General features: G+C 52.8%; 1 protein-coding gene across 2 annotated transcripts in view; it reads left to right on the top strand.

The window, feature by feature from the left end:
• Positions 1 to 10,149: 10,149 nt before the first annotated feature.
• LOC137545359 (protein sel-1 homolog 3-like) overlaps positions 10,150 to 23,715 on the top strand; it is a 124,496-nt gene continuing 110,930 nt past the window's right edge. The window contains exons 1-4 of one of the 2 annotated variants that reach the window (XM_068266501.1): positions 10,150 to 10,227; positions 12,102 to 12,839; positions 16,245 to 16,770; positions 20,301 to 20,427. In XM_068266501.1, the coding sequence (XP_068122602.1) occupies positions 12,765 to 12,839; positions 16,245 to 16,770; positions 20,301 to 20,427 (728 nt within the window). In that variant the 5' untranslated portion in view covers positions 10,150 to 10,227; positions 12,102 to 12,764. Of the gene's footprint in view, positions 10,228 to 12,101; positions 12,840 to 16,229; positions 16,771 to 20,300; positions 20,428 to 23,715 lie in introns of both variants that reach the window. The other variant, XM_068266500.1, reaches the window with a different exon arrangement.

Below are 23,715 nucleotides of genomic sequence, written 5' to 3'. Positions count from 1 at the left end.
GCTCTGCGGGGCCACATCCCCTGTGCTGCTCTGCCACATTCTCTGTGCTGCTCTGCGGGGCCACATCCTCTGTGCTGCTCTGCCACATTCTCTGTGCTGCTCTGCGGGGCCACATCCCCTGTGCTGCTCTGCGGGGCCACATCCTCTGTGCTGCTCTGCGGGGCCACATCCTCTGTGCTGCTCTGCCACATCCTCTGTGCTGCTCTGCGGGGCCACATCCCCTGTGCTGCTCTGCGGGGCCACATCCTCTGTGCTGCTCTGCAGGGCCACATCCCCTGTGCTGCTCTACCACATCCCCTGTGCTGCTCTGCGGGGCCACATCCTCTCTGTGCTGCTCTGCGGGGCCACATCCTCTGTGCTGCTCTGCAGGGCCACATCCCCTGTGCTGCTCTGCCACATCCCCTGTGCTGCTCTGCGGGGCCACATCCCCTGTGCTGCTCTGCGGGGCCACATCCTCTGTGCTGCTCTGCGGGCCACACCCCCTGTGCTGCTCTGCGGGGCCACATCCTCTGTGCTGCTCTGCGGGCCACATCCTCTGTGCTGCTCTGCGGGGCCACATCCTCTGTGCTGCTCTGCGGGGCCACATCCTCTGTGCTGCTCTGCGGGCCACATCCTCTGTGCTGCTCTGCAGGGCCACATCTCCTGTGCTGCTCTGCCACATCCTCTGTGCTGCTCTGCGGGGCCACATCCTCTGTGCTGCTCTGCCACATCCTCTGTGCTGCTCTGCGGGGCCACATCCTCTGTGCTGCTCTGCGGGGCCACATCCTCTGTGCTGCTCTGCGGGGCCACATCCTCTGTGCTGCTCTGCGGGGCCACATCCTCTGTGCTGCTCTGCGGGGCCACATCCTCTGTGCTCCTCTGCGGGGCCACATCCCCTGTGCTGCTCTGCGGGGCCACATCCTCTGTGCTGCTCTACCACATCCTCTGTGCTGCTCTGCGGGGCCACATCCTCTGTGCTGCTCTGCGGGGCCACATCCTCTGTGCTGCTCTGCCACATCCTCTGTGCTGCTCTGCAGGGCCACATCCCCTGTGCTGCTCTGCGGGGCCACATCCTCTGTGCTGCTCTGCAGGGCCACATCCCCTGTGCTGCTCTGCGGGGCCACATCCCCTGTGCTGCTCTGTGGGGCCACATCCTCTGTGCTGCTCTGCTGGGCCTCATCCTCTGTACTGCTCTGCGGGGCTATATCCTCTGTGCTCCTCTGCGGGGCCACATCCCCTGTGCTGCTCTGCGGGGCCACATCCCCTGTGCTGCTCTGCGGGGCCACATCCTCTGTACTGCTCTGCCACATCCTCTGTACTGCTCTGCAGGGCCACATCCCCTGTGCTGCTCTGCGGGGCCACATCCCCTGTGCTGCTCTGCGGGGCCACATCCTCTGTGCTGCTCTGCGGGGCCACATCCTCTGTGCTGCTCTGCGAGGCCACATCCTCTGTGCTGCTCTGTGGGGCCACATCCTCTGTGCTGCTCTGCTGGGCCTCATCCTCTGTACTGCTCTGCGGGGCTATATCCTCTGTGCTCCTCTGCGGGGCCACATCCCCTGTGCTGCTCTGCGGGGCCACATCCTCTGTGCTGCTCTGCAGGGCCACATCCTCTGTACTGCTCTGCCACATCCTCTGTACTGCTCTGCTGGGCCACATCCTCTGTGCTGCTCTGCAGGGCCACATCCCCTGTGCTGCTCTGCGGGGCCACATCCTCTGTGCTGCTCTGCGGGCCACATCCCCTGTGCTGCTCTGCGAGGCCACATCCCCTGTGCTGCTCTGCGGGGCCACATCCCCTGTGCTGCTCTGCGGGGCCACATCCCCTGTGCTGCTCTGCAGGGCCACGTCCTCTGTACTGCTCTGCGGGGCCACATCCTCTGTTCTGCTCTGCGGGGCCACATCCTCTCTGTGCTGCTCTGCCGGGCCACATCCTCTGTGCTGCTCTGCGGGGCCACATCCTCTGTGCTGCTCTGCGAGGCCACATCCCCTGTGCTGCTCTGCGGGGCCACATCCTCTGTGCTGCTCTGCTGGGCCACATCCTCTGTGCTGCTCTGCGGGGCCACATCCTCTGTGCTGCTCTGCGGGGCCACATCCTCTGTGCTGCTCTGCGGGGCCACATCCTCTGTGCTGCTCTGCGGGCCACATCCTCTGTGCTGCTCTGCAGGGCCACATCTCCTGTGCTGCTCTGCCACATCCTCTGTGCTGCTCTGCGGGGCCACATCCTCTGTGCTGCTCTGCCACATCCTCTGTGCTGCTCTGCGGGGCCACATCCTCTGTGCTGCTCTGCGGGGCCACATCCTCTGTGCTGCTCTGCGGGGCCACATCCTCTGTGCTGCTCTGCGGGGCCACATCCTCTGTGCTGCTCTGCGGGGCCACATCCTCTGTGCTCCTCTGCGGGGCCACATCCCCTGTGCTGCTCTGCGGGGCCACATCCTCTGTGCTGCTCTACCACATCCTCTGTGCTGCTCTGCGGGGCCACATCCTCTGTGCTGCTCTGCGGGGCCACATCCTCTGTGCTGCTCTGCCACATCCTCTGTGCTGCTCTGCAGGGCCACATCCCCTGTGCTGCTCTGCGGGGCCACATCCTCTGTGCTGCTCTGCAGGGCCACATCCCCTGTGCTGCTCTGCGGGGCCACATCCCCTGTGCTGCTCTGTGGGGCCACATCCTCTGTGCTGCTCTGCTGGGCCTCATCCTCTGTACTGCTCTGCGGGGCTATATCCTCTGTGCTCCTCTGCGGGGCCACATCCCCTGTGCTGCTCTGCGGGGCCACATCCCCTGTGCTGCTCTGCGGGGCCACATCCTCTGTACTGCTCTGCCACATCCTCTGTACTGCTCTGCAGGGCCACATCCCCTGTGCTGCTCTGCGGGGCCACATCCCCTGTGCTGCTCTGCGGGGCCACATCCTCTGTGCTGCTCTGCGGGGCCACATCCTCTGTGCTGCTCTGCGAGGCCACATCCTCTGTGCTGCTCTGTGGGGCCACATCCTCTGTGCTGCTCTGCTGGGCCTCATCCTCTGTACTGCTCTGCGGGGCTATATCCTCTGTGCTCCTCTGCGGGGCCACATCCCCTGTGCTGCTCTGCGGGGCCACATCCTCTGTGCTGCTCTGCAGGGCCACATCCTCTGTACTGCTCTGCCACATCCTCTGTACTGCTCTGCTGGGCCACATCCTCTGTGCTGCTCTGCAGGGCCACATCCCCTGTGCTGCTCTGCGGGGCCACATCCTCTGTGCTGCTCTGCGGGCCACATCCCCTGTGCTGCTCTGCGAGGCCACATCCCCTGTGCTGCTCTGCGGGGCCACATCCCCTGTGCTGCTCTGCAGGGCCACATCCTCTGTACTGCTCTGCGGGGCCACATCCTCTGTGCTGCTCTGCGGGGCCACATCCTCTCTGTGCTGCTCTGCCGGGCCACATCCTCTGTGCTGCTCTGCGGGGCCACATCCTCTGTGCTGCTCTGCGAGGCCACATCCCCTGTGCTGCTCTGCGGGGCCACATCCTCTGTGCTGCTCTGCTGGGCCACATCCTCTGTGCTGCTCTGCGGGGCCACATCCTCTGTGCTGCTCTGCGGGGCCACATCCCCTTTGCTGCTCTACCACATCCTCTGTGCTGCTCTGCAGGGCCACATCCCCTGTGCTGCTCTGCCACATCCTCTGTGCTGCTCTTCAGGGCCACATCCTCTGTGCTGCTCTGCGGGGCCACATCCTCTGTGCTGCTCTGCTGGGCCACATCCTCTGTGCTGCTCTGCGGGGCCACATCCTCTGTGCTGCTCTGCGGGGCCACATCCCCTGTGCTGCTCTACCACATCCTCTGTGCTGCTCTGCAGGGCCACATCCCCTGTGCTGCTCTGCCACATCCTCTGTGCTGCTCTGCAGGGCCACATCCCCTGTGCTGCTCTGCGGGGCCACATCCTCTGTGCTGCTCTGCTGGGCCACATCCTCTGTGCTGCTCTGCGGGGCCACATCCTCTGTGCTGCTCTGCGGGGCCACATCCTCTGTGCTGCTTTGCGGGGCCACATCCTCTGTACTGCTCTGCGGGGCCACATCCTCTGTGCTGCTCTGCGGGGCCACATCCTCTGTGCTGCTTTGCGGGGCCACATCCTCTGTACTGCTCTGCAGGGCCACATCCTCTGTGCTGCTCTGCAGGGCCACATCCCCTGTGCTGCTCTGCAGGGCCACATCCCCTGTGCTGCTCTGCAGGGCCACATCCTCTGTGCTGCTCTGCAGGGCCACATCCCCTGTGCTGCTCTGCGGGGCCACATCCTCTGTGCTGCTCTGCGGGGCCACATCCCCTGTGCTGCTCTGCCACATTCTCTGTGCTGCTCTGCGGGGCCACATCCCCTGTGCTGCTCTGCCACATTCTCTGTGCTTCTCTGCGGGGCCACATCCTCTGTGCTGCTCTGCCACATTCTCTGTGCTGCTCTGCGGGGCCACATCCCCTGTGCTGCTCTGCGGGGCCACATCCTCTGTGCTGCTCTGCGGGGCCACATCCTCTGTGCTGCTCTGCCACATTCTTTGTGCTGCTCTGCGGGGCCACATCCCCTGTGCTGCTCTGCCGGGCCACATCCTCTGTGCTGCTCTGCAGGGCCACATCCCCTGTGCTGCTCTACCACATCCTCTGTGCTGCTCTGCGGGGCCACATCCCCTGTGCTGCTCTGCGGGGCCACATCCCCTGTGCTGCTCTGCAGGGCCACATCCCCTGTGCTGCTCTACCACATCCCCTGTGCTGCTCTGCGGGGCCACATCCTCTCTGTGCTGCTCTGCGGGGCCACATCCTCTGTGCTGCTCTGCAGGGCCACATCCCCTGTGCTGCTCTGCCACTTCCTCTGTGCTGCTCTGCGGGGCCACATCCCCTGTGCTGCTCTGCGGGGCCACATCCTCTGTGCTGCTCTGCGGGCCACATCCTCTGTGCTGCTCTGCGGGGCCACATCCTCTGTGCTGCTCTGCGGGGCCACATCCTCTGTGCTCCTCTGCGGGGCCACATCCTCTGTGCTGCTCTGCGGGGCCACATCCCCTGTGCTGCTCTGCCACATCCTCTGTGCTGCTCTGCAGGGCCACATCTCCTGTGCTGCTCTGCCACATCCTCTGTGCTGCTCTGCGGGGCCACATCCTCTGTGCTGCTCTGCCACATCCTCTGTGCTGCTCTGCGGGGCCACATCCTCTGTGCTGCTCTGCGGGGCCACATCCTCTGTGCTGCTCTGCGGGGCCACATCCTCTGTGCTGCTCTGCGGGGCCACATCCTCTGTGCTGCTCTGCGGGGCCACATCCTCTGTGCTCCTCTGCGGGGCCACATCATCTGTGCTGCTCTGCGGGGCCACATCCTCTGTGCTGCTCTGCGGGGCCACATCCTCTGTGCTGCTTTGCGGGGCCACATCCTCTGTACTGCTCTGCGGGGCCACATCCCCTGTGCTGCTCTACCACATCCTCTGTGCTGCTCTGCGGGGCCACATCCTCTGTGCTGCTCTGCGGGGCCACATCCTCTGTGCTGCTCTGCCACATCCTCTGTGCTGCTCTGCAGGGCCACATCCCCTGTGCTGCTCTGCAGGGCCACATCCCCTGTGCTGCTCTGCGGGGCCACATCCTCTGTGCTGCTCTGCAGGGCCACATCCCCTGTGCTGCTCTGCGGGGCCACATCCCCTGTGCTGCTCTGTGGGGCCACATCCTCTGTGCTGCTCTACTGGGCCTCATCCTCTGTACTGCTCTGCGGGGCTATATCCTCTGTGCTCCTCTGCGGGGCCACATCCCCTGTGCTGCTCTGCGGGGCCACATCCTCTGTGCTGCTCTGCAGGGCCACATCCTCTGTACTGCTCTGCCACATCCTCTGTACTGCTCTGCAGGGCCACATCCCCTGTGCTGCTCTGCGGGGCCACATCCCCTGTGCTGCTCTGCGGGGCCACATCCTCTGTGCTGCTCTGCGGGGCCACATCCTCTGTGCTGCTCTGCGAGGTAACATCCCCTGTGCTGCTCTGCGAGGCCACATCCCCTGTGCTGCTCTGCGGGGCCACATCCCCTGTGCTGCTCTGCGGGGCCACATCCCCTGTGCTGCTCTGCAGGGCCACATCCTCTGTACTGCTCTGCGGGGCCACATCCTCTGTGCTGCTCTGCGGGGCCACATCCTCTCTGTGCTGCTCTGCCGGGCCACATCCTCTGTGCTGCTCTGCGGGGCCACATCCCCTGTGCTGCTCTGCCGGGCCACATCCTCTGTGCTGCTCTGCGGGGCCACATCCTCTGTGCTGCTCTGCGGGGCCACATCCTCTGTGCTGCTCTGCGGGGCCACATCCTCTGTGCTGCTCTGCGAGGCCACATCCCCGGTGCTGCTCTGCGGGGCCACATCCTCTGTGCTGCTCTGCTGGGCCACATCCTCTGTGCTGCCCTGCGGGGCCACATCCTCTCTGTGCTGCTCTGCCGGGCCACATCCTCTGTGCTGCTCTGCGGGGCCACATCCCCTGTGCTGCTCTGTGGGGCCACATCCTCTCTGTGCTGCTCTGCCGGGCCACATCCTCTGTGCTGCTCTGCGGGGCCACATCCTCTGTGCTGCTCTGTGGGGCCACATCCTCTGTGCTGCTCTACCACATCCTCTGTGCTGCTCTGCAGGGCCACATCCCCTGTGCTGCTCTGCCACATCCTCTGTGCTGCTCTGCAGGGCCACATCCCCTGTGCTGCTCTGCGGGGCCACATCCTCTGTGCTGCTCTGCTGGGCCACATCCTCTGTGCTGCTCTGCGGGGCCACATCCTCTGTGCTGCTCTGCGGGGCTATATCCTCTGTGCTGCTCTGCGGGGCCACATCCTCTGTGCTGCTCTACCACATCCTCTGTGCTGCTCTGCAGGGCCACATCCCCTGTGCTGCTCTGCAGGGCCACATCCCCTGTGCTGCTCTGCTGGGCCACATCCCCTGTGCTGCTCTGCGGGGCCACATCCCCTGTGCTGCTCTGCGGGGCCACATCCTCTGTGCTGTTCTGCAGGGCCACATCCCCTGTGCTGCTCTGCTGGGCCGCATCCTCTGTGCTGCTCTGCGGGGCCACATCCTCTGTGCTGCTCTGTGGGGCCACATCCTCTGTGCTGCTCTGCGGGGCCACATCCTCTGTGCTGCTCTGCGGGGCCACATCCTCTGTGCTGCTCTGCGGGGCCACATCCTCTGTGCTGCTCTGTGGGGCCACATCCTCTGTGCTGCTCTGCGGGGCCACATCCCCTGTGCTGCTCTGCAGGGCCACATCCTCTGTACTGCTCTGCGGGGCCACATCCTCTGTGCTGCTCTGCGGGGCCACATCCTCTCTGTGCTGCTCTGCCGGGCCACATCCTCTGTGCTGCTCTGCGGGGCCACATCCTCTGTACTGCTCTGCGGGGCCACATCCTCTGTGCTGCTCTGCGGGGCCACATCCCCTGTGCTGCTCTGTGGGGCCACATCCTCTCTGTGCTGCTCTGCCGGGCCACATCCTCTGTGCTGCTCTGCATGGCCACATCCTCTGTGCTGCTCTGCATGGCCACATCCTCTGTGCTGCTCTGCGGGGCCACATCCCCTGTGCTGCTCTGTGGGGCCACATCCTCTCTGTGCTGCTCTGCTGGGCCACATCCTCTGTGCTGCTCTGCATGGCCACATCCTCTGTGCTGCTCTGCGGGGCCACATCCTCTGTGCTGCTCTGCGGGGCCACATCCCCTGTGCTGCTCTGCGGGGCCACATCCTCTGTGCTGCTCTGCGGGGCCACATCCCCTGTGCTGCTCTGCGGGTCACATCCTCTGTGCTGCTCTGCGGGGCCACATCCTCTGTGCTGCTCTGCGGGGCCACATCCCCTGTGCTGCTCTGCGGGGCCACATCCTCTGTGCTGCTCTGCGGGGCCACATCCTCTGTGCTGTTCTGCGGGGCCACATCCTCTGTGCTGCTCTGCGGGGCCACATCCTCTGTGCTGTTCTGCGGGGCCACATCCTCTCTGTGCTGCTCTGCCGGGCCACATCCTCTGTGCTGCTCTGCGGAGCCACATTCTCTGTGCTGCTCTGCAGGGCCACATCCTCTGTGCTGTTCTGCGGGGCCACATCCTCTGTGCTGCTCTGCGGAGCCACATCCTCTGTGCTGCTCTGCAGGGCCACATCCTCTGTGCTGCTCTGCGGGGCCACATCCCCTGTGCTGCTCTGCGGGGCCACATCCTCTGTGCTGCTCTGCGGGGCCACATCCCCTGTGCTGCTCTGCTGGGCCACATTCTCTGTGCTGCTCTGCAGGGCCACATCCTCTGTGCTGCTCTGCAGGGCCACATCCTCTGTGCTGCTCTGCGGGGCCACATCCCCTGTGCTGCTCTGCGGGGCCACATCCTCTGTGCTGCTCTGCAGGGCCACATCCTCTGTGTTGTCTATAGCGCCTAAGTAAGAGGCTGGCTAAAGGACAACTGTAATGAGAGCGATATGGAGTCTGCCATACTTATTTCATGTTAAAAGATACCAGTTGCCTGGCTGTCCTGCTGATATCTTTGGCTGCAGTCGTGTCTGAATCACACATCTAAAAGAAGCATGCAGCTAATCCAGTCACACTTCAGTAAGAGAGCTTGATCTGCTGCATGCTTGTTCAGGGGCTATGGCTAACTGTATTAGAGGCAGAGGATCGGCAGGACTGCCAGGCAACGGGTATTGTTTAAAAGGGAATAAATATGGCAGCCTCTAAATCCCTCTTAAAGAGAGACTGTAACAACATATAGTAAGTGTTTTACATTATCCAGGATAGCCACTTTTACAATAATTATCATGGTTTTAGCATCAGAAACACTTCCTATATCTATATATTGCTGTATACCATTATGTAGCCCGGCCCTCCCAGTGATGTCACAACCTAGGCTGATTAGCTATGCAGAATTCTAGGAGACCAGGTGTTGTTTCTGCTTACTTTGTAACTTACAACAAACATTCCACAGTGATGCACCTTGCCAGCAGTAAAGATGTCACCACCTGGAATAAATATTTTCAGAATGTAAATCAGTGTGAGGAAAAGTTTTACAAAGGGCAAACACTGACTAAATAATTTATAAAGCAACTAGCTGATGGCCTGGTATTCCCCGGGTATGTATTTGGCTGGTATTGACTGCGCTCACTTTTCCTAACCCTAACACACAATTACTCACTGACCAAGTTTGTGAGCTTTGCGGTCTTTGGCATCAATAATCTGCATTGAAATTAAACAAATCTGATTGGCTATTTGTGGCCCCACCCCTTTTTCTGAATTTAAACCCCAGTCACCCAATGACCAACTGTACAAAGTTTGAGGCTTGTGCCATTAACAGTGCAAGAATGGCAGCAATTAAATATTCCCCTTGAAAATCAGGTGAATTTTGATTGGCTTTTGTAGGCTCCACCCACTTTTCTGAATATTAATCCCAGTTACCCAACGGCCAACTGTGCAAAGTTTGAGAACCCTACCATTAACAGTGTAAGAATGGCTGCTGTTTACATTTTCCCAGTGAAATTTGCATTTGTCTCCGCCTACTGTTTGGTTATGGGGATAAAAAGTATCTTATCTGTTATTCCAGGTAATGTACTATGTGTGTGCCAAATTTCATTCACATCCGTTCAGCCATTGCTGCGTGATCGAGTAACAAACATCCAAACTTTCCCATTTATAATATTTAGTGAGATATTGTGAAGTATAACGTGGCCTGTGCTTCATAACAAATGGCAAAGACAGTGCAGACAGCCAGCTAGCTCTGGGCTGTAACCCTTACATGAACTCCGATAGAATCGAAAAGCACCCTATAAATCTTATCTCCCTTCTGAGCATGCTAAAGATTAACCGAGCGCAGGATCATCAGAGCCAAGTTACAGGAAACCAGAGCTCAAGAAGAGAAAACGTTCTATACATACCTGGGGCTTCCTCCAGCCCCATCCGCATGGATCGCTCCCACGCTGCCGTCCTCCGCTGCCTGAAGCTCCGGTCCCATCACTTCCGTCAGTCGGAGCCAGTCTGAGGTAAGAGAAGTGTTCTGTTTGCGTATCTCTCCAGCAGCCACCGGAGGAATACATAGAGGGCGCTCTTCTCCTGCGTAGACTGGACCCGACTGGTTGAAGTGACGGTACCGAAACTGGTGAAGGCAGTGGACGGCGGCGTGGGAGGGATCGGAGCGGTTCGGGCTGGAGGAAACCCCAGGTATGTATGAAAAGCTTTTTCTTTTCTTGAGCTCCGGTACACTTTACAGAAACCCTGAACAAAGCTCAAAAATAAAATACGACTTCAGCGCCTGTCAGCTGATCCTGTGTACCCTTGGAGTGCCTGCTAGTGCTCGGGTACGGGTGCTGGAGAGGCGACCCCCCCTCCCCCGGAGTCACATTCACTTCTGAGCATTACCACTGCTTTGCCCACATGTGACATGTCAGATGTCGTCCCAATATTAGGTAGCCCCCCAAGCCCAGTATAGGTAGCTAGATGTGCCCCCCAGTATAAGGCAGCCCCCCAGCATAGATAACTAGATGTGCTCCCAGCATTAGGCAGCTCCTCCTCAGTATCGATAACCAGATGGGCCTTCAGCATAAGGCAGCCCCTCCCCAGTATATGTAACCAGATGTGCCCCCAGTTTTAGGCAGCCCCTCCCCAGGACCAAAAGTCTAAAACAGACTGTCTACATGTGGGTGTGATATGACAGTGTAAAACTTAAAGCTATAGGCTTGCTATACACCAGCGGTTCTGGTTGCTTGCTTGGCTTAATAAGGGCGAAAAGGGATAATTTGCATATTCAGTAGTGGTGCATTGTGGGTAACCACAAATGTTCACTTATAACCGAATTGTTGCAAATTTCCTTCTGTTTTAAGAAGGCAAATTACACCAAGCTTTGCTTTTTTAGTAGGAGGGCTTTTTGGTCCCTTTTATCCCCCTATACATTCCTAGTAGTTTGGGTCACCCTGAGCTGCTTGGTCACTCTGTCCCCAGTATATGTATCCAGATGTGCCCCCAATATTAGGCAGCCACCTTCTCAGTATAGCCAGATGTGCCCCCAGTATTAGGTAGTCCCCTCCCCAGTATAGTCAGATGTGCCCCCAGTATTAGGTAGCCCCTCCCCAGTATAGATAGCCAGATGTGCCTCCAGTATTAGGCAGCCCCCTCCCACAGTATAGATAGCCAGATGTGTCCCCAGTATTAGGCAGCCCCCTCCCCAGTATAGAAAGCCAGATGTGCCCCCAGTATTAGGCAGCCCCCCTCCCCAGTATAGACAGCCAGATGTTCCACCAGTGTTAGGCAGCCTCCCCCCCCTCCCCAGTATAGATAGCCAGAAGTGCCCCCAGTATTAGGTAGCTTCCCTTTATAAGTAGCCAGATGTGCCCCCAGTATTAGACAGCCCCTCTCCCCAGTATAGATAGCCAGATCTGCCCCCAGTGTTAGACAGCCCCCTCCTCAGCATAGATAGCCAGATGTGCCCCCAGTATTAGGTAACCCCCTCCCCGGTATAGATAGCCAGATGTGCCCCAGTATTAGGCAGCCCCCCTCCCCAGTATAGATAGCCAGATGTGCCCCCAGTATTAGGCAGCCCCCTCCCCAGTATAGAAAGCCAGATGTACCCCCAGTATTAGGTAACCCCCTCCCCGGTATAGATAGCCAGATGTGCCCCCAGTATTAGGTAACCCCCTCCCCGGTATAGATAGCCAGATGTGCCCCCAGTATTAGGTAACCCCCCTAATGGTATAGATAGCCAGATGTGCCCCAGTATTAGGCAGCCTCCTCCCCAGTATAGATAGCCAGATGTGCCCCCAGTGTTAGGCAGCCCCCTCCCCAGCATAGATAGCCAGATGTGCCCCCAGTATTAGGTAACCCCCCTAATGGTATAGATAGCCAGATGTGCCCCCAGTATTAGGCAGCCACCTCCCCAGTATAGATAGCCAGATGTGGCCCCAGTATTAGGTAACCCCCTCCCCGGTATAGGTAGCCAGATGTGTCCCCAGTATTAGGCAGCCCCCCTCCCCAGTATAAATAGCCAGATGTGCCTCCAGTATTAGGTAGCCCCCCTCCCAAGTATAGATAGCCAGATGTGCCCCCAGTATATATCATTACATCTTTATATCAATCATAATATCAATCAAATGGTTGAAAACAGAACTGAGTGATAATTGAATAGTGTATGGTCAGCCTCAGTGTGACTGATGATATTTATCCCACGTCTTTGTTACAGATTACCGTTTTGTTTTGTTCTTTTCACCTCATCATATTCAAAGACAGTAAAAGAGAAGGATGTGGAATTGGACAGGAAGGTGTTTCAGGTGGACCATCAGACATCAGGAAGAGGACATCGTGTTTCGCTGTATTTGCTCTGGATGGTGACTTGCACACTCCGTCCTGAGCTGGGCTGGGTCATTGTTTTAGTATTTAAAGTCGGTGTGGTTAACTTTTCCCGGATCTAAGAGGTTAAGGTGACTTACTGAGTAAATGAAACAGCTCTTCCACGTGTTTGCTTAACCCTCTCCGCCCGTCCAAGCATCGGAAATTCCACGTATCTCAGGGTGGCTTTCTGTCTGACAGGTGCGGACAGAGTGCTTCAGCCAGGAAGCTGACCAGAACATTTTATCAGGGGCAACCTGTGAAGAACACCTAAGGGAGACCCCGGATCTAAGAAACCATCAGTTCTCCTGGCTGAGAAACCTCAAGCTACTGTCCATCCCAGAATCTGGAGGATATTGGTAATCCCAGCAGGATGTGGAGGTGGACATGTGTGTGACTCAGGTGTTACAAATCGCTGGACAATCCAACTTCTGAAGACATCTACTCCAGCTTGGCCTTCAGAGGAATGTAGAGGTTCATACTCATTTCCAGACAGTGGCCATTGAGAGAGGACATCATGATAAGCATCTTTGGGATGATGAGCTGTTGGAGAACCATGGAGACGCTCTTCAGCTTCATCCTCCTGTTCCAGGTATGAGATGGGGATTATGGGGCGGTCTAGTAAAACTTGATCAATGGGACTTTCACTTTTTTGATTAGTACATTTTTAACATCTTTAAAGCAAGAAATATTTACAGTATTATAAATGTAATAATAATAACAATGTGGCTGTGGTGAGGACATTAGAGTGTAAGCTCCTCTGGTGCAGAGACTGATGGGAATGGATCAGTGTTCTCTGTACAGTGCTGTGGAATATGTCAGACCTATATAACTGTATAATAATAATAGTGTGTGACTGTGGCGAGGACATTAGACTGTAAGCTCCTCTGGTGCAGAGACTGATGGGAATGGATCAGTGATCTCTGTACAGCGCTGTGGAATATGTCAGACCTATATAATAACTGTATAATAATAATAGTGTGTGACTGTGGCGAGGACATTAGACTGTAAGCTCCTCTGGTGCAGAGACTGATGGGAATGGATCAGTGATCTCTGTACAGTGGTGTGGAATATGTCAGAGCTATATCAATGTATAATAATAATAGTGTGTGACTGTGGTGAGGACATTAGAGTGTAAGCTCCTCTGGTGCAGAGGCTGATGGGAATGGATCAGTGATCTCTGTACAGCGCTGTGGAATATGTCAGAGGCAGAGCTATATAAATGTATAATAATAGTGTGTGACTGTGGTGAGGACATTAGACTGTAAGCTCCTCTGGTGCAGAGGCTGATGGGAATGGATCAGTGATCTCTGTACAGCGCTGTGGAATATGTCAGAGCTATATAAATGTATAATAATAATAGTATGTGACTGTGGTGAGGATATTAGAGTGTAAGCTCCTCTGGTGCAGAGACTGATGGGAATGGATCAGCGATCGCTGTACAGTGCTGTGGAATATGTCAGAGCTATATAAATGTATAATAATAATAGTGTGTGACTGTGGTGAGGACATTAAAGTGTAATCTCCTCTGGTGCAGAGACTGGTGGGAATAGATCAGTGATCTCTGTACAGCGCTGTGGAATATGTCAGAGCTATATAAATGTATAATAATAATAATAAGGTCTTAAAACAGGAGGGGACCGAGGCAGCACTAAGCAATTATAAGGAGTGCAATTAAAATTGTAAAAAAGAAATTAGGCAGGCAAAGATTGAAGCTGAAAAACAAATCGCTAAGGATATCAAATCTAACCCAAAGAAGTTTTACAAGTACATTAACTCTAAAAAAAGAAAGGTTGACGGTATAGGACTCCTAAAGGATGAGGGTGGGAACTCAATGGTGGATGACCAAGGTAAGGCAGAGTTATTAAATGCTTTCTTTGCTTCTGTCTTCATAAAAGAAACAGCACTGTTGCAAACTACAGAGGCGGAAGAGTCTCAATCTTCTAACTGTAATATTAAATACTTAACGCAGGAAGAAGTGAAGGCAAGACTAAATAAATTAAAAATAGACAAGGCACCTGGCCCGGATGGCATGCATCCTCGGGTCCTAAGGGAATTAAGTTCAGTTATAGATAAACCCCTTTATCTTATCTTTTGTGACTCTCTTGCAACTGGCAGAGCCCCAGTGGATTGGCGTACAGCCCACGTTTTCCCATTATTTAAGAAGGGCAAAAAATCAGATCCAGGAAATTATAGACCTGTAAGCTTAACATTAGTTGTATGCAAACTATTTGAGGGGTTACTAAGAGATACTATACATGACTTCATAGTAGAAAATAATCTTATTTCTCAGCATCAACATGGGTTTACTAAAGACAGGTCCTGTTTGACTAACATGCTCAGCTTTTATGAGGTAGTGAATGCTAATATGGATATTGGGAATGCTGTAGATGAGATATACTTGGACTTTGCAAAGGCCTTCGACACTGTTCCCCACAGAAGTCTGGTGCAAAAGTTGAGGATGCAAGGACTGGGGAAGAGTCTGTGTTCATAGATAGAGAACTGGCTAATGGACAGAAAACAAAGTGTTGTGGTCAATGGATCGTACTCAAAATGGGAGACTGTTAGCAGTGGGGTCCCACAGGGGTCTGTTCTGGGTCCAGTGCTCTTCAATTTATTTATTAATGACCTAGTAGATGCAGTAGTGAGCAATGTTGCTATTTTTGCAGATGATACAAAATTGTGCAGAATCATCAACTCTCAGGAAGATAGTGTCATATTGCAACAGGATCTGGATAGGATGGCTATATGGGCACATACATGGCAGATGAAATTCAATGTTGACAAATGTAAAGTCATGCATTTTGGACGTACTAATGGCCTAGCACCATACAAAATAAATGGGATACAGTTGGGGACATCAAACTTGGAGAAGGACTTAGGAGTACTCATTGACAACAAGTTAAATAATCATACTCAATGCCAAGCAGCTGCAGCTAAAGCTAACAAAATTTTGGGATGCATTAAAAGGGAAATAAAAACTTGAGATGCTAGCATAATATTGCCCCTGTTTAACTCTCTAGTAAGGCCACATCTGGAATATGGAATTCAGTTCTGGGCACCACATTACAAAAAAGATATCGCAGTTTTAGAGCAGGTGCAGAGACGAGCAACAAAATTGATACGTGGGATGGAAGGTCTCACTTACCAAGAAAGGTTAGATAAACTGGGTTTATTTAGTCTAGAGAAAAGACGCCTTAGAGGGGATCTAATTAACATGTATAAATACATCAGAGGGCAATATAATAGCTTGGCGGATGAGCTTTTTGTCCCTAGGCCTTCTCAAAGGACTAGAGGACATGATCTGCGCATGGAGGAAAAACGTTTTAGCCATTTATTTAGGAAAGGGTTCTTTACAGTAAGAGTGATTAAGATGTGGAATGCATTGCCACAGGAAGTCATTATGGCAAACTCTATACCTGCATTTAAAGGGGGCTTAGATGCATTCCTTGCGTTGAAAGACATCCATGGCTACAATTACTAGCTAATGCCTAATGATGTTGATCCAGGGACTTTATCTGATTGCCATCTGGAGTCGGGAAGGCATTTTTCCCTTTAGGGGCTAATTGGACCATGCCTTGTAAGGGTTTTTTCGCCTTTCTCTGGATCAACAGGGATATGTGAGGGAGCAGGCTGGTGTTGTACTTTATACTGGTTGAACTCGATGGACGTATGTCTTTTTTCAACCAAAATAACTATGTAAAAATAACTATGTGTGACTGTGGTGAGGACATTAGAGTGTAAGCTCCGATGGTGCAGAAACTGATGGGAATGGATCAGTGATCTCTGTGCAGTGCTGTGGAAAATGTCAGAGCTATATAAATGTATAATAATAGTGTGTGACTATGGTGAGGACATTAGAGTGTAAGCTCCGATGGTGCAGAGACTGATGGGAATAGGCTAATCATCGCTGTGAAATTTGTCAGATCTATATAAAGTATAAATAATTATGAGTAACAGCAATAATCTTTTGTTTGACCAGTCGTGTTGGATGCAGATCATGACATCACAGATTGGAACTTCAGTCCCAACCACCACCAGATCCCTCATCGAGTTCCTGCAACCACCAATGATTGTGTCTAAAAATCCCATCGTGGAGGTCCTGTATCAGTGCCAGCGGGACCAGGTGGTCCACGTGGACGTTCTGGCCTCCTCCGTCATGAGACCTCTGGTTGGCATTTTTAAAAAACGCTGGACTTGTACTGCGAATGGTGAGGAGATGATTCAGGAGATCAGGCTGAATTTTCCAGATCAGGTGGTCTACAGAGAGGACCCAATCCTTAGGCGATCCATCTATGTGACGGATATTTTTCTGAGGGCCTGGATCTCTGATCATCCCATTGATTTCAATTTGCCTGATAGATTTTCCTTCAACAGGGCGGTAGCCAAAACGACACACCATATAGTGAGCCTGCCGCCATACAGCCGCCCGTACAAAGACCACCAGAGGAGTTTCCCCTGGGACCAGGACTTGCTGTGGAAGATCAGAATGGCTAAAATACCTCAGTGCCAAGCTGAGCAAGGTAAGAGCTAATGGTCGGTCATTGCCACGGTAAACCTCTTGGCACCACCATGTTCTGTCCATCTGCCTTTATACTGGGGTAGATAAGTGAGGCCTAGGACACAGTGAATCATATTTCCAGTAGCAGGGGATTATGGGAAAGAATACAGAAGTGACAGCCATGATGGGTCAGTAGCTTTGTCTCCTACAAGGTTGATATGTGGTCAGAAGAGTCCAGCCCAGGTTTGTAGTACCTGGATAATGGCCAGACACGTTACTACTGAGGGAGCAGTGGGCATCCCTCCCTATCTCTGATACTTGAACCCTTACAAATCAGGTCTTGTTGTGGACACACTGGTTATGCATGGGGGGAGTCATGGTGGCTGGATTGTTATTTCGGAAGTCATAGTGGCCACACATCCGGGGTGTAAGAATAGAGGAGCACTGTGACTGCAAGGCTGTGGAAAGGGGGTCCAACTACTGACCTATTCTCCCTTCGATACAGGGGTCCATCCTTCAGATCAGGTGTGGCGACACTAGTTATGGGCGTGAAGATCGTGATGGTCGATCTTGTTTTATGACCTTTGCAAGATGGGCCCCAGACTGTGAAGGCCACCAAAGGGAGGCAAGGGAAGGTTGGGTAGATTGAGGGGGGGGGGGGGGGGGGGAGTTTTGCAATTGAAGTGTTGGTGGTGGTGGGGGGGGGGGGGGGTTTGCATAATTTGCAGTAATGTTCCTGTTTGTTGTATAACCCCCTGGAAAATCAATCATCTCCTGATGGAGTTCACCATGAGGGAAGGGATATAAAAGAAGGAAGGGTCCTAGCAATCTATTACTGGGGGGTGGGAAGTTAATGGCAAGATGTGTAGTTACACCCCTAATAAAGTGTAATGGCTCATACACATGAGCCACCGCTGTGGCAAGAGCCATAAAAAATGTAAAAGAAAGCAGCGACAGCTCGTCGCCAGGTCCCTCTGTGCAACAGCCGTACACACGGCGCACAGAGGGACACAGATTCGGCGGAAGCTGTCGCTGAAGGTTCCTCCCCCCTGCCGGAAGCTCCATACATTGTGTATGGAGTTGCTGTCACGGCGTACACACGGCAGACTAGCGACAGTTGCGGCGACAGCTGTTGCTGGCGATTGGCCAAGTCAATCGCCTGGCGACAGCTCTGACAAGCGACGGTTCGTGACGCGCGCCTCATACATGTATGAGGCTTAAGAGTGCAGAGGCAGCAGCCATTATGGGGATAAAAGTGTGCAAAGTCTGCAAAACTCTACAATGGATTAGTAATTAGCGACTGCCAGGAATTTGAGTGGCAGCAGGGAGAGCCATCATTCAGCTCACCCTGGCCCACGGGTGTCATCAAAATAAGTACTAGTGACGAGCACAAAATTCACAGTCATCATTTCGCATCGAAATTTGCAAAAATCATTATACAAAATTAAAAAAAAAAAATTCCTTTAGTCTTCTTAATTGTAATCGGTACCATCATTTTCAAGTAATTTAGTGCCGACTAAAGTTGGCCATACATGGTACAATTTTTTTTTTTTCGATTAGATAATTTAGTTCGATTATTCTGTTAGATCGAACATAAAGATTTTTCCAGCATGTCCGATCAGATTTTTTTCGAAAAAGCGGGATAATCGTTCGAATTTCTTGATCAAAAAAAATATTTTCAACTTTCACTCGATTCGATCATTTTTAGATCGAATAAACGGGAAAATCAAACGTTTTTATTGTATCGTGTATGCGCACCATAATGTGTGCAATGTATGTTAAAGGAGTCATCAGGGAGATTTACATAAAATAAGCGCTACTTACCAGAGGCTTCCTCCAGCCCCAAGCTCCCAGCATGTCCCTCGCCGCAGCTCTCCCCGCAGTCGTTCGCCGCAGGTCCGTCCTGGTCCCCGGCGATGATGTCAGAGCGACCTCCAGGTCAACCACCGCCACGTGGGCCAGAGCGGACTGCGCAGTACATGCAGGCGCAGTACAGAGCGACCTGGAGGTCGCTCTGATGTCATCGCCGGGGACCGGGACGGACCTGCGGCGAACGGCTGCGGGGAGAGCTGCAGCGAGGGACATCCTGGGAGCTTGGGGCTGGAGGAAGCCTCTGGTAAGTAGCGCTTATTTTATGTAAATCTCCCTGATGACTCCTTTAAGGAGAAGAGTGGGTTTAAAAAGAATTTTTCAAAAACATGTAGTTTTTTTTAGAAAATCAATTTTAATAATACGAAGGAAAAATAGTTTTTGAACTCAGAAAAATGACAGTTTAAAAAAACTGTTTTTCTTTGCATGTTTAAATTATTATTTGTTGACTTGTACCCCTATTCTCTTTAGCATATGTAACAATTTTGGGGACAATAGCATGTATGGGAGCTTTGCTGCTATATTTGACACAAAATGACACAAAAATTATGTGAAATTTACAAATGGATTACACAAAATCAAATGAATTTACAAATTGTAATTCCATATGGACATGAATGCAAAAAAAAAAGTTACGCAAAACTTTGTATAATTGTAATTCAATGGTTATCATCATCATTAATACATACGCCCAAAATGCCTATTCTAGTGAAGACGGTGTATCGGGTCTATGAAGAAAAGGTTGATGGTTATACACTATCTCACATGCTGCTTATTACTACATTTAAAAAAAAAATTTTTAGTATGTCAAAACCCTCAATTCATGCCAGCAATTTATGATAAAAGGGCAGCACTGCAAATGAAAACCACAGCATAGCCAAATAATTATCATCATGATCTGCCGAGTGTACAAGGCATGTCTTCCATCTCACACCTGTCATCATCACAATCTACCTGGGGGGAGGCCCAGAGCAGGAGTAGGGGGACAGACTTGTACCCACCCCTCCCATCTGGAGTTCTATAGTAAATTCCAGTTGCGGCCATGCGGGGGGGCAGCAGGAAGCAGGGATTATAGCAATCTCTGCATTTGCTCCGCCGCTCTTCTTCTGTCAGCCACGCCCTCCCTGAACACAGGGGAGCCCCATGGACACCTTACTGCATTCTCCATAACTTGTTATGCTGCTGCAGGGCCGAGGCAAGAGAGGCTCCAGCCTCAGGGCGCAGTATAGGAGGGGGCGCAGGGCCAGGCAGAGGCGAGAGAGGCTCCAGCCTCAGGGCGCAGTGTAGGAGGGGGCGCACAGCTCACACAGCTATCATTCCCCTATTGTGTTTGAAGCAGAGAGAAATAAGAAAAGGGGACACATGGCAGTGACTGCAAGCCAGATAACTAGAGATTAAGGTGTTGGGGGCCCTGGGGCGCCTCTTAGTCAAATAGCAATCAGTGTGTGACGGCTGGGGTGGGAGGGATGGAGGGGCGCACTTTAGTGTCTCAGCCTTGGGTGCTCGAGGACCTTGTCCCGGCTCTAGCTGCTGCAGTAATATCTCATGTTCCTGCAGAGATGGATTGTGGGTAAGGGAACGCATCCCCCTATACATTGCTCTGTAAGCTGATTATTATGCCGCTGGTTGATAGAATATGACTACACATCCTCTATAGATGATTATCCCTTTCTTGTCTTGCAGAAGTCTTCCCCCTCCTCTCCTTCCTCTATGCCTGCACCGGTGAGGGCTTCGGCTTGGTGAAAAAACTGGCACCATACAAGGACCGTGCACTGGAGAGCCAGAGGCAGCGCCACTCCATACTACCCCGGTAATGATCCACCCTTCTCTACTGCTCTTATTTCTCCCAGCACCACTCCATACTACCCCGGTAATGGTCCACCCTTCTCTACCGCCCTTACTTCTCCCAGCGCCACTCCATACTACCCCGGTAATGGTCCACCCTTCTCTACCGCCCTTACTTCTCAAAGCACCACTCCATACTACCCCGGTAATGATCCACCCTTCTCTACCGCCCTTACTTCTCCCAGCGCCACTCCATACTACCCCGGTAATGATCCACCCTTCTCTACCGCCCTTACTTCTCCCAGCGCCACTCCATACTACCCCGGCAATGATCCACCCTTCTCTACCGCCCTTACTTCTCCCAGCGCCACTCCATACTACCCCGGTAATGATCCACCCTTCTCTACCGCCCTTACTTCTCGCAGCGCCACTCCATACTACCCCGGTAATGATCCACCCTTCTCTACCGCCCTTACTTCTCCCAGCGCCACTCCATACTACCCCGGTAATTGTCCACCCTTCTCTACCGCCCTTACTTCTCCCAGCGCTACTCCATACTACCCCGGTAATTGTCCACCCTTCTCTACCGCCCTTACTTCTCCCAGCGCCACTCCATACTACCCCGGTAATGGTCCACCCTTCTCTACCGCCCTTACTTCTCACAGCACCACTCCATACTACCCCGGTAATGATCCACCCTTCTCTACCGCCCTTACTTCTCCCAGCGCCACTCCATACTACCCCGGTAATGATCCACCCTTCTCTACCGCCCTTACTTCTCCCAGCGCCACTCCATACTACCCCGGTAATCCACCCTTCTCTACCGCCCTTACTTTTCCCAGCGCCACTCCATACTACCCCGGCAATGATCCACCCTTCTCTACCGCCCTTACTTCTCCCAGCGCCACTCCATACTACCCCGGCAATGATCCACCCTTCTCTACCGCCCTTACTTCTCCCAGCGCCACTCCATACTACCCCGGTAATGATCCACCCTTCTCTACCGCCCTTACTTCTCCCAGCGCCACTCCATACTACCCCGGTAATGATCCACCCTTCTCTACCGCCCTTACTTCTCCCAGCGCCACTCCATACTACCCCGGTAATGATCCACCCTTCTCTACCGCCCTTACTTCTCGCAGCGCCACTCCATACTACCCCGGTAATGATCCACCCTTCTCTACCGCCCTTACTTCTCGCAGCGCCACTCCATACTACCCCGGTAATGATCCACCCTTCTCTACGGCCCTTACTTCTCCCAGCGCCACTCCATACTACCCCGGTAATTTCCACCCTTCTCTACCGCCCTTACTTCTCGCAGCACCACTCCCATAGCTCCCAACTGTGCCTCTTTCAGAGGGACAGTCCCTTTTTGGGAACCCTGTCCCTCTGTCCTCCTCATTTGTCCCTCTTTCAGGACTTTGTCCCTCTTTCTATGTAAATATATATATTTCTATACTAAAAAATGTGTTTGACTCTAAACTTTATTCCCATCCTTTAAATTGATAAATTACTATTTTTAAAATGTTAATATGAAGGGAAATGAACCAGGATAGAAAGGACCAGTGTGGTTTGAATTATTAAACAACATATTTTTCTTATGAAATCCTTGGGGGAGGCAGGCAGGTATCTAGCCCCAGGCGCAGTTTTTTTAATTAGGTCGCCACATGGGGGAGTTCAGTAAATCGCCACCCTCAAACAGTAGGGATAAGAGCATAGGCGCCAAAACCTGACCTTACCCCAGGCGCAACTTGGTCTAGATCCGTCCCTGCCGCCAGGGAGGTTAAAGTGAACCAGAGACGAAGCACCCTCATGTATTTTACCATATATATCAGTGAGAACATTAGAGAAAACACCTACCCTGCTCTCTGTTTCATCCTCACTGCTAAAAGTGTCTGTTATCAACTGTGATAAGCATTCAGTCTGGCTTTGCCGGGAATTATTTTAGCTGAGTCATTATAGCAGAGCCACAAGGGGGCAGGCTTGGGCTTGAAAAGACACCAGAGAAGACAGACTCAGCTATAATCATTCCATAGCAAAGCCAGATTGAATGCTCAGTCGGGGATTCTTATCAGAGATGATAACAGTCAGATTAAACAGAGAACAATAAAACAAAGAGCAGATTAGGGGCTTGATTCACAAAGCCGTGCAAACTGTTTAGCACGGGTGTGCTAAACAGTTAGCACGTAAAGTGCCGTTCGCGGACTTTTGCGCGCGCAAAGTGCCCGTGCTAAACAGTTTGCACGGCTTTGTGAATCAGGCTCTAGGTGTTTACTGTCATGTTCCCACTGATTTATAAGGTAAAATACATGAGGGTGCTTCGTCTCTGGTTCTCTTTAACCTGACTCCACTGCGGTCGCTCTCCTTGGTGGAAAAGGCTGGCTTTCACAATGGCTTCTACCATGTGAGGCCAGAACATGCCCCTCCCACAGCAGCATGTGTGTGTGGGGTGGCCAGGGCCGACGCTACCATTAAGGCAAAGTAGGCAGCTGCCCCAGGGCCCCGGAGCTTGTAGGGGCCCCCAGTAGCTACAAGAGGAAAACATTTTTTTTCAAATCGGCCTTATAGTTTTTGAGAAAATCGATTTTAAAGTTTCAAAGGAAAAAAAATACACATTTAAAACCTGCTGACTTTAATGGTTAATAGCAAATCCACCTTAAATGCTAGAAACCCTAAATTCGCAGGATATGTTAAGGAGATCATTAGGAATAAGAGGAAAAAACAATTTTTTCAAAAAGACCTTATAGTTTTTGAGAAAATCGATTTTAAAGTTTCGAAGGAAAAAAGTATACTTTTAAATGCGGTAAATGTAACTTTTAGTAGCAAACCTAACGGTAGTGTAATTTTACATGCATCAAACGAAAGCGCAATAAATTTCCTGACGGGGTTTCCAGGGGGTCTATACGCAGCGCTTTGGCCAGGGATCGCAATACAGCCGCAATATGGCTGTATGAAGATCCCTGGCATTTTTTCCTATTTTCCCAATTTTTTTTTTTATGTTTAGAGTGTGGGAATTTTTTTTTTTTTTTTTAAATTATGTGGGGTCCCCCCTCCTGAAACTTTTTAACCCCTTGTCCCCCATGCAGGCTGGGATAGCCAGAATGTGGAGCTCCGACCGATTGGGACACCCTGACTATACCAGCTGCAAAAGAGGTCCCCTAATGCCGATTTTTGTTCTGGGGTATATGTTGGGGGGGCCCCCCAGGTTTATTTTGCCCTGGGGCCCCATTGTTGCTTAAACCGGCCCTGGGGGTGGCGGAGGGAAAACATAAGCACAATAAGGGTAAAGAGGCACACAGGTATGAATAAAACT

The sequence above is a fragment of the Hyperolius riggenbachi genome, chromosome 2 (genome assembly GCF_040937935.1).
Source record: "Hyperolius riggenbachi isolate aHypRig1 chromosome 2, aHypRig1.pri, whole genome shotgun sequence".
Taxonomy (NCBI): domain Eukaryota; kingdom Metazoa; phylum Chordata; class Amphibia; order Anura; family Hyperoliidae; genus Hyperolius; species Hyperolius riggenbachi.
The sequence above is the reverse complement of the archived record's forward strand: the minus strand, read 5'-3'. Positions and strand labels throughout refer to the sequence as shown.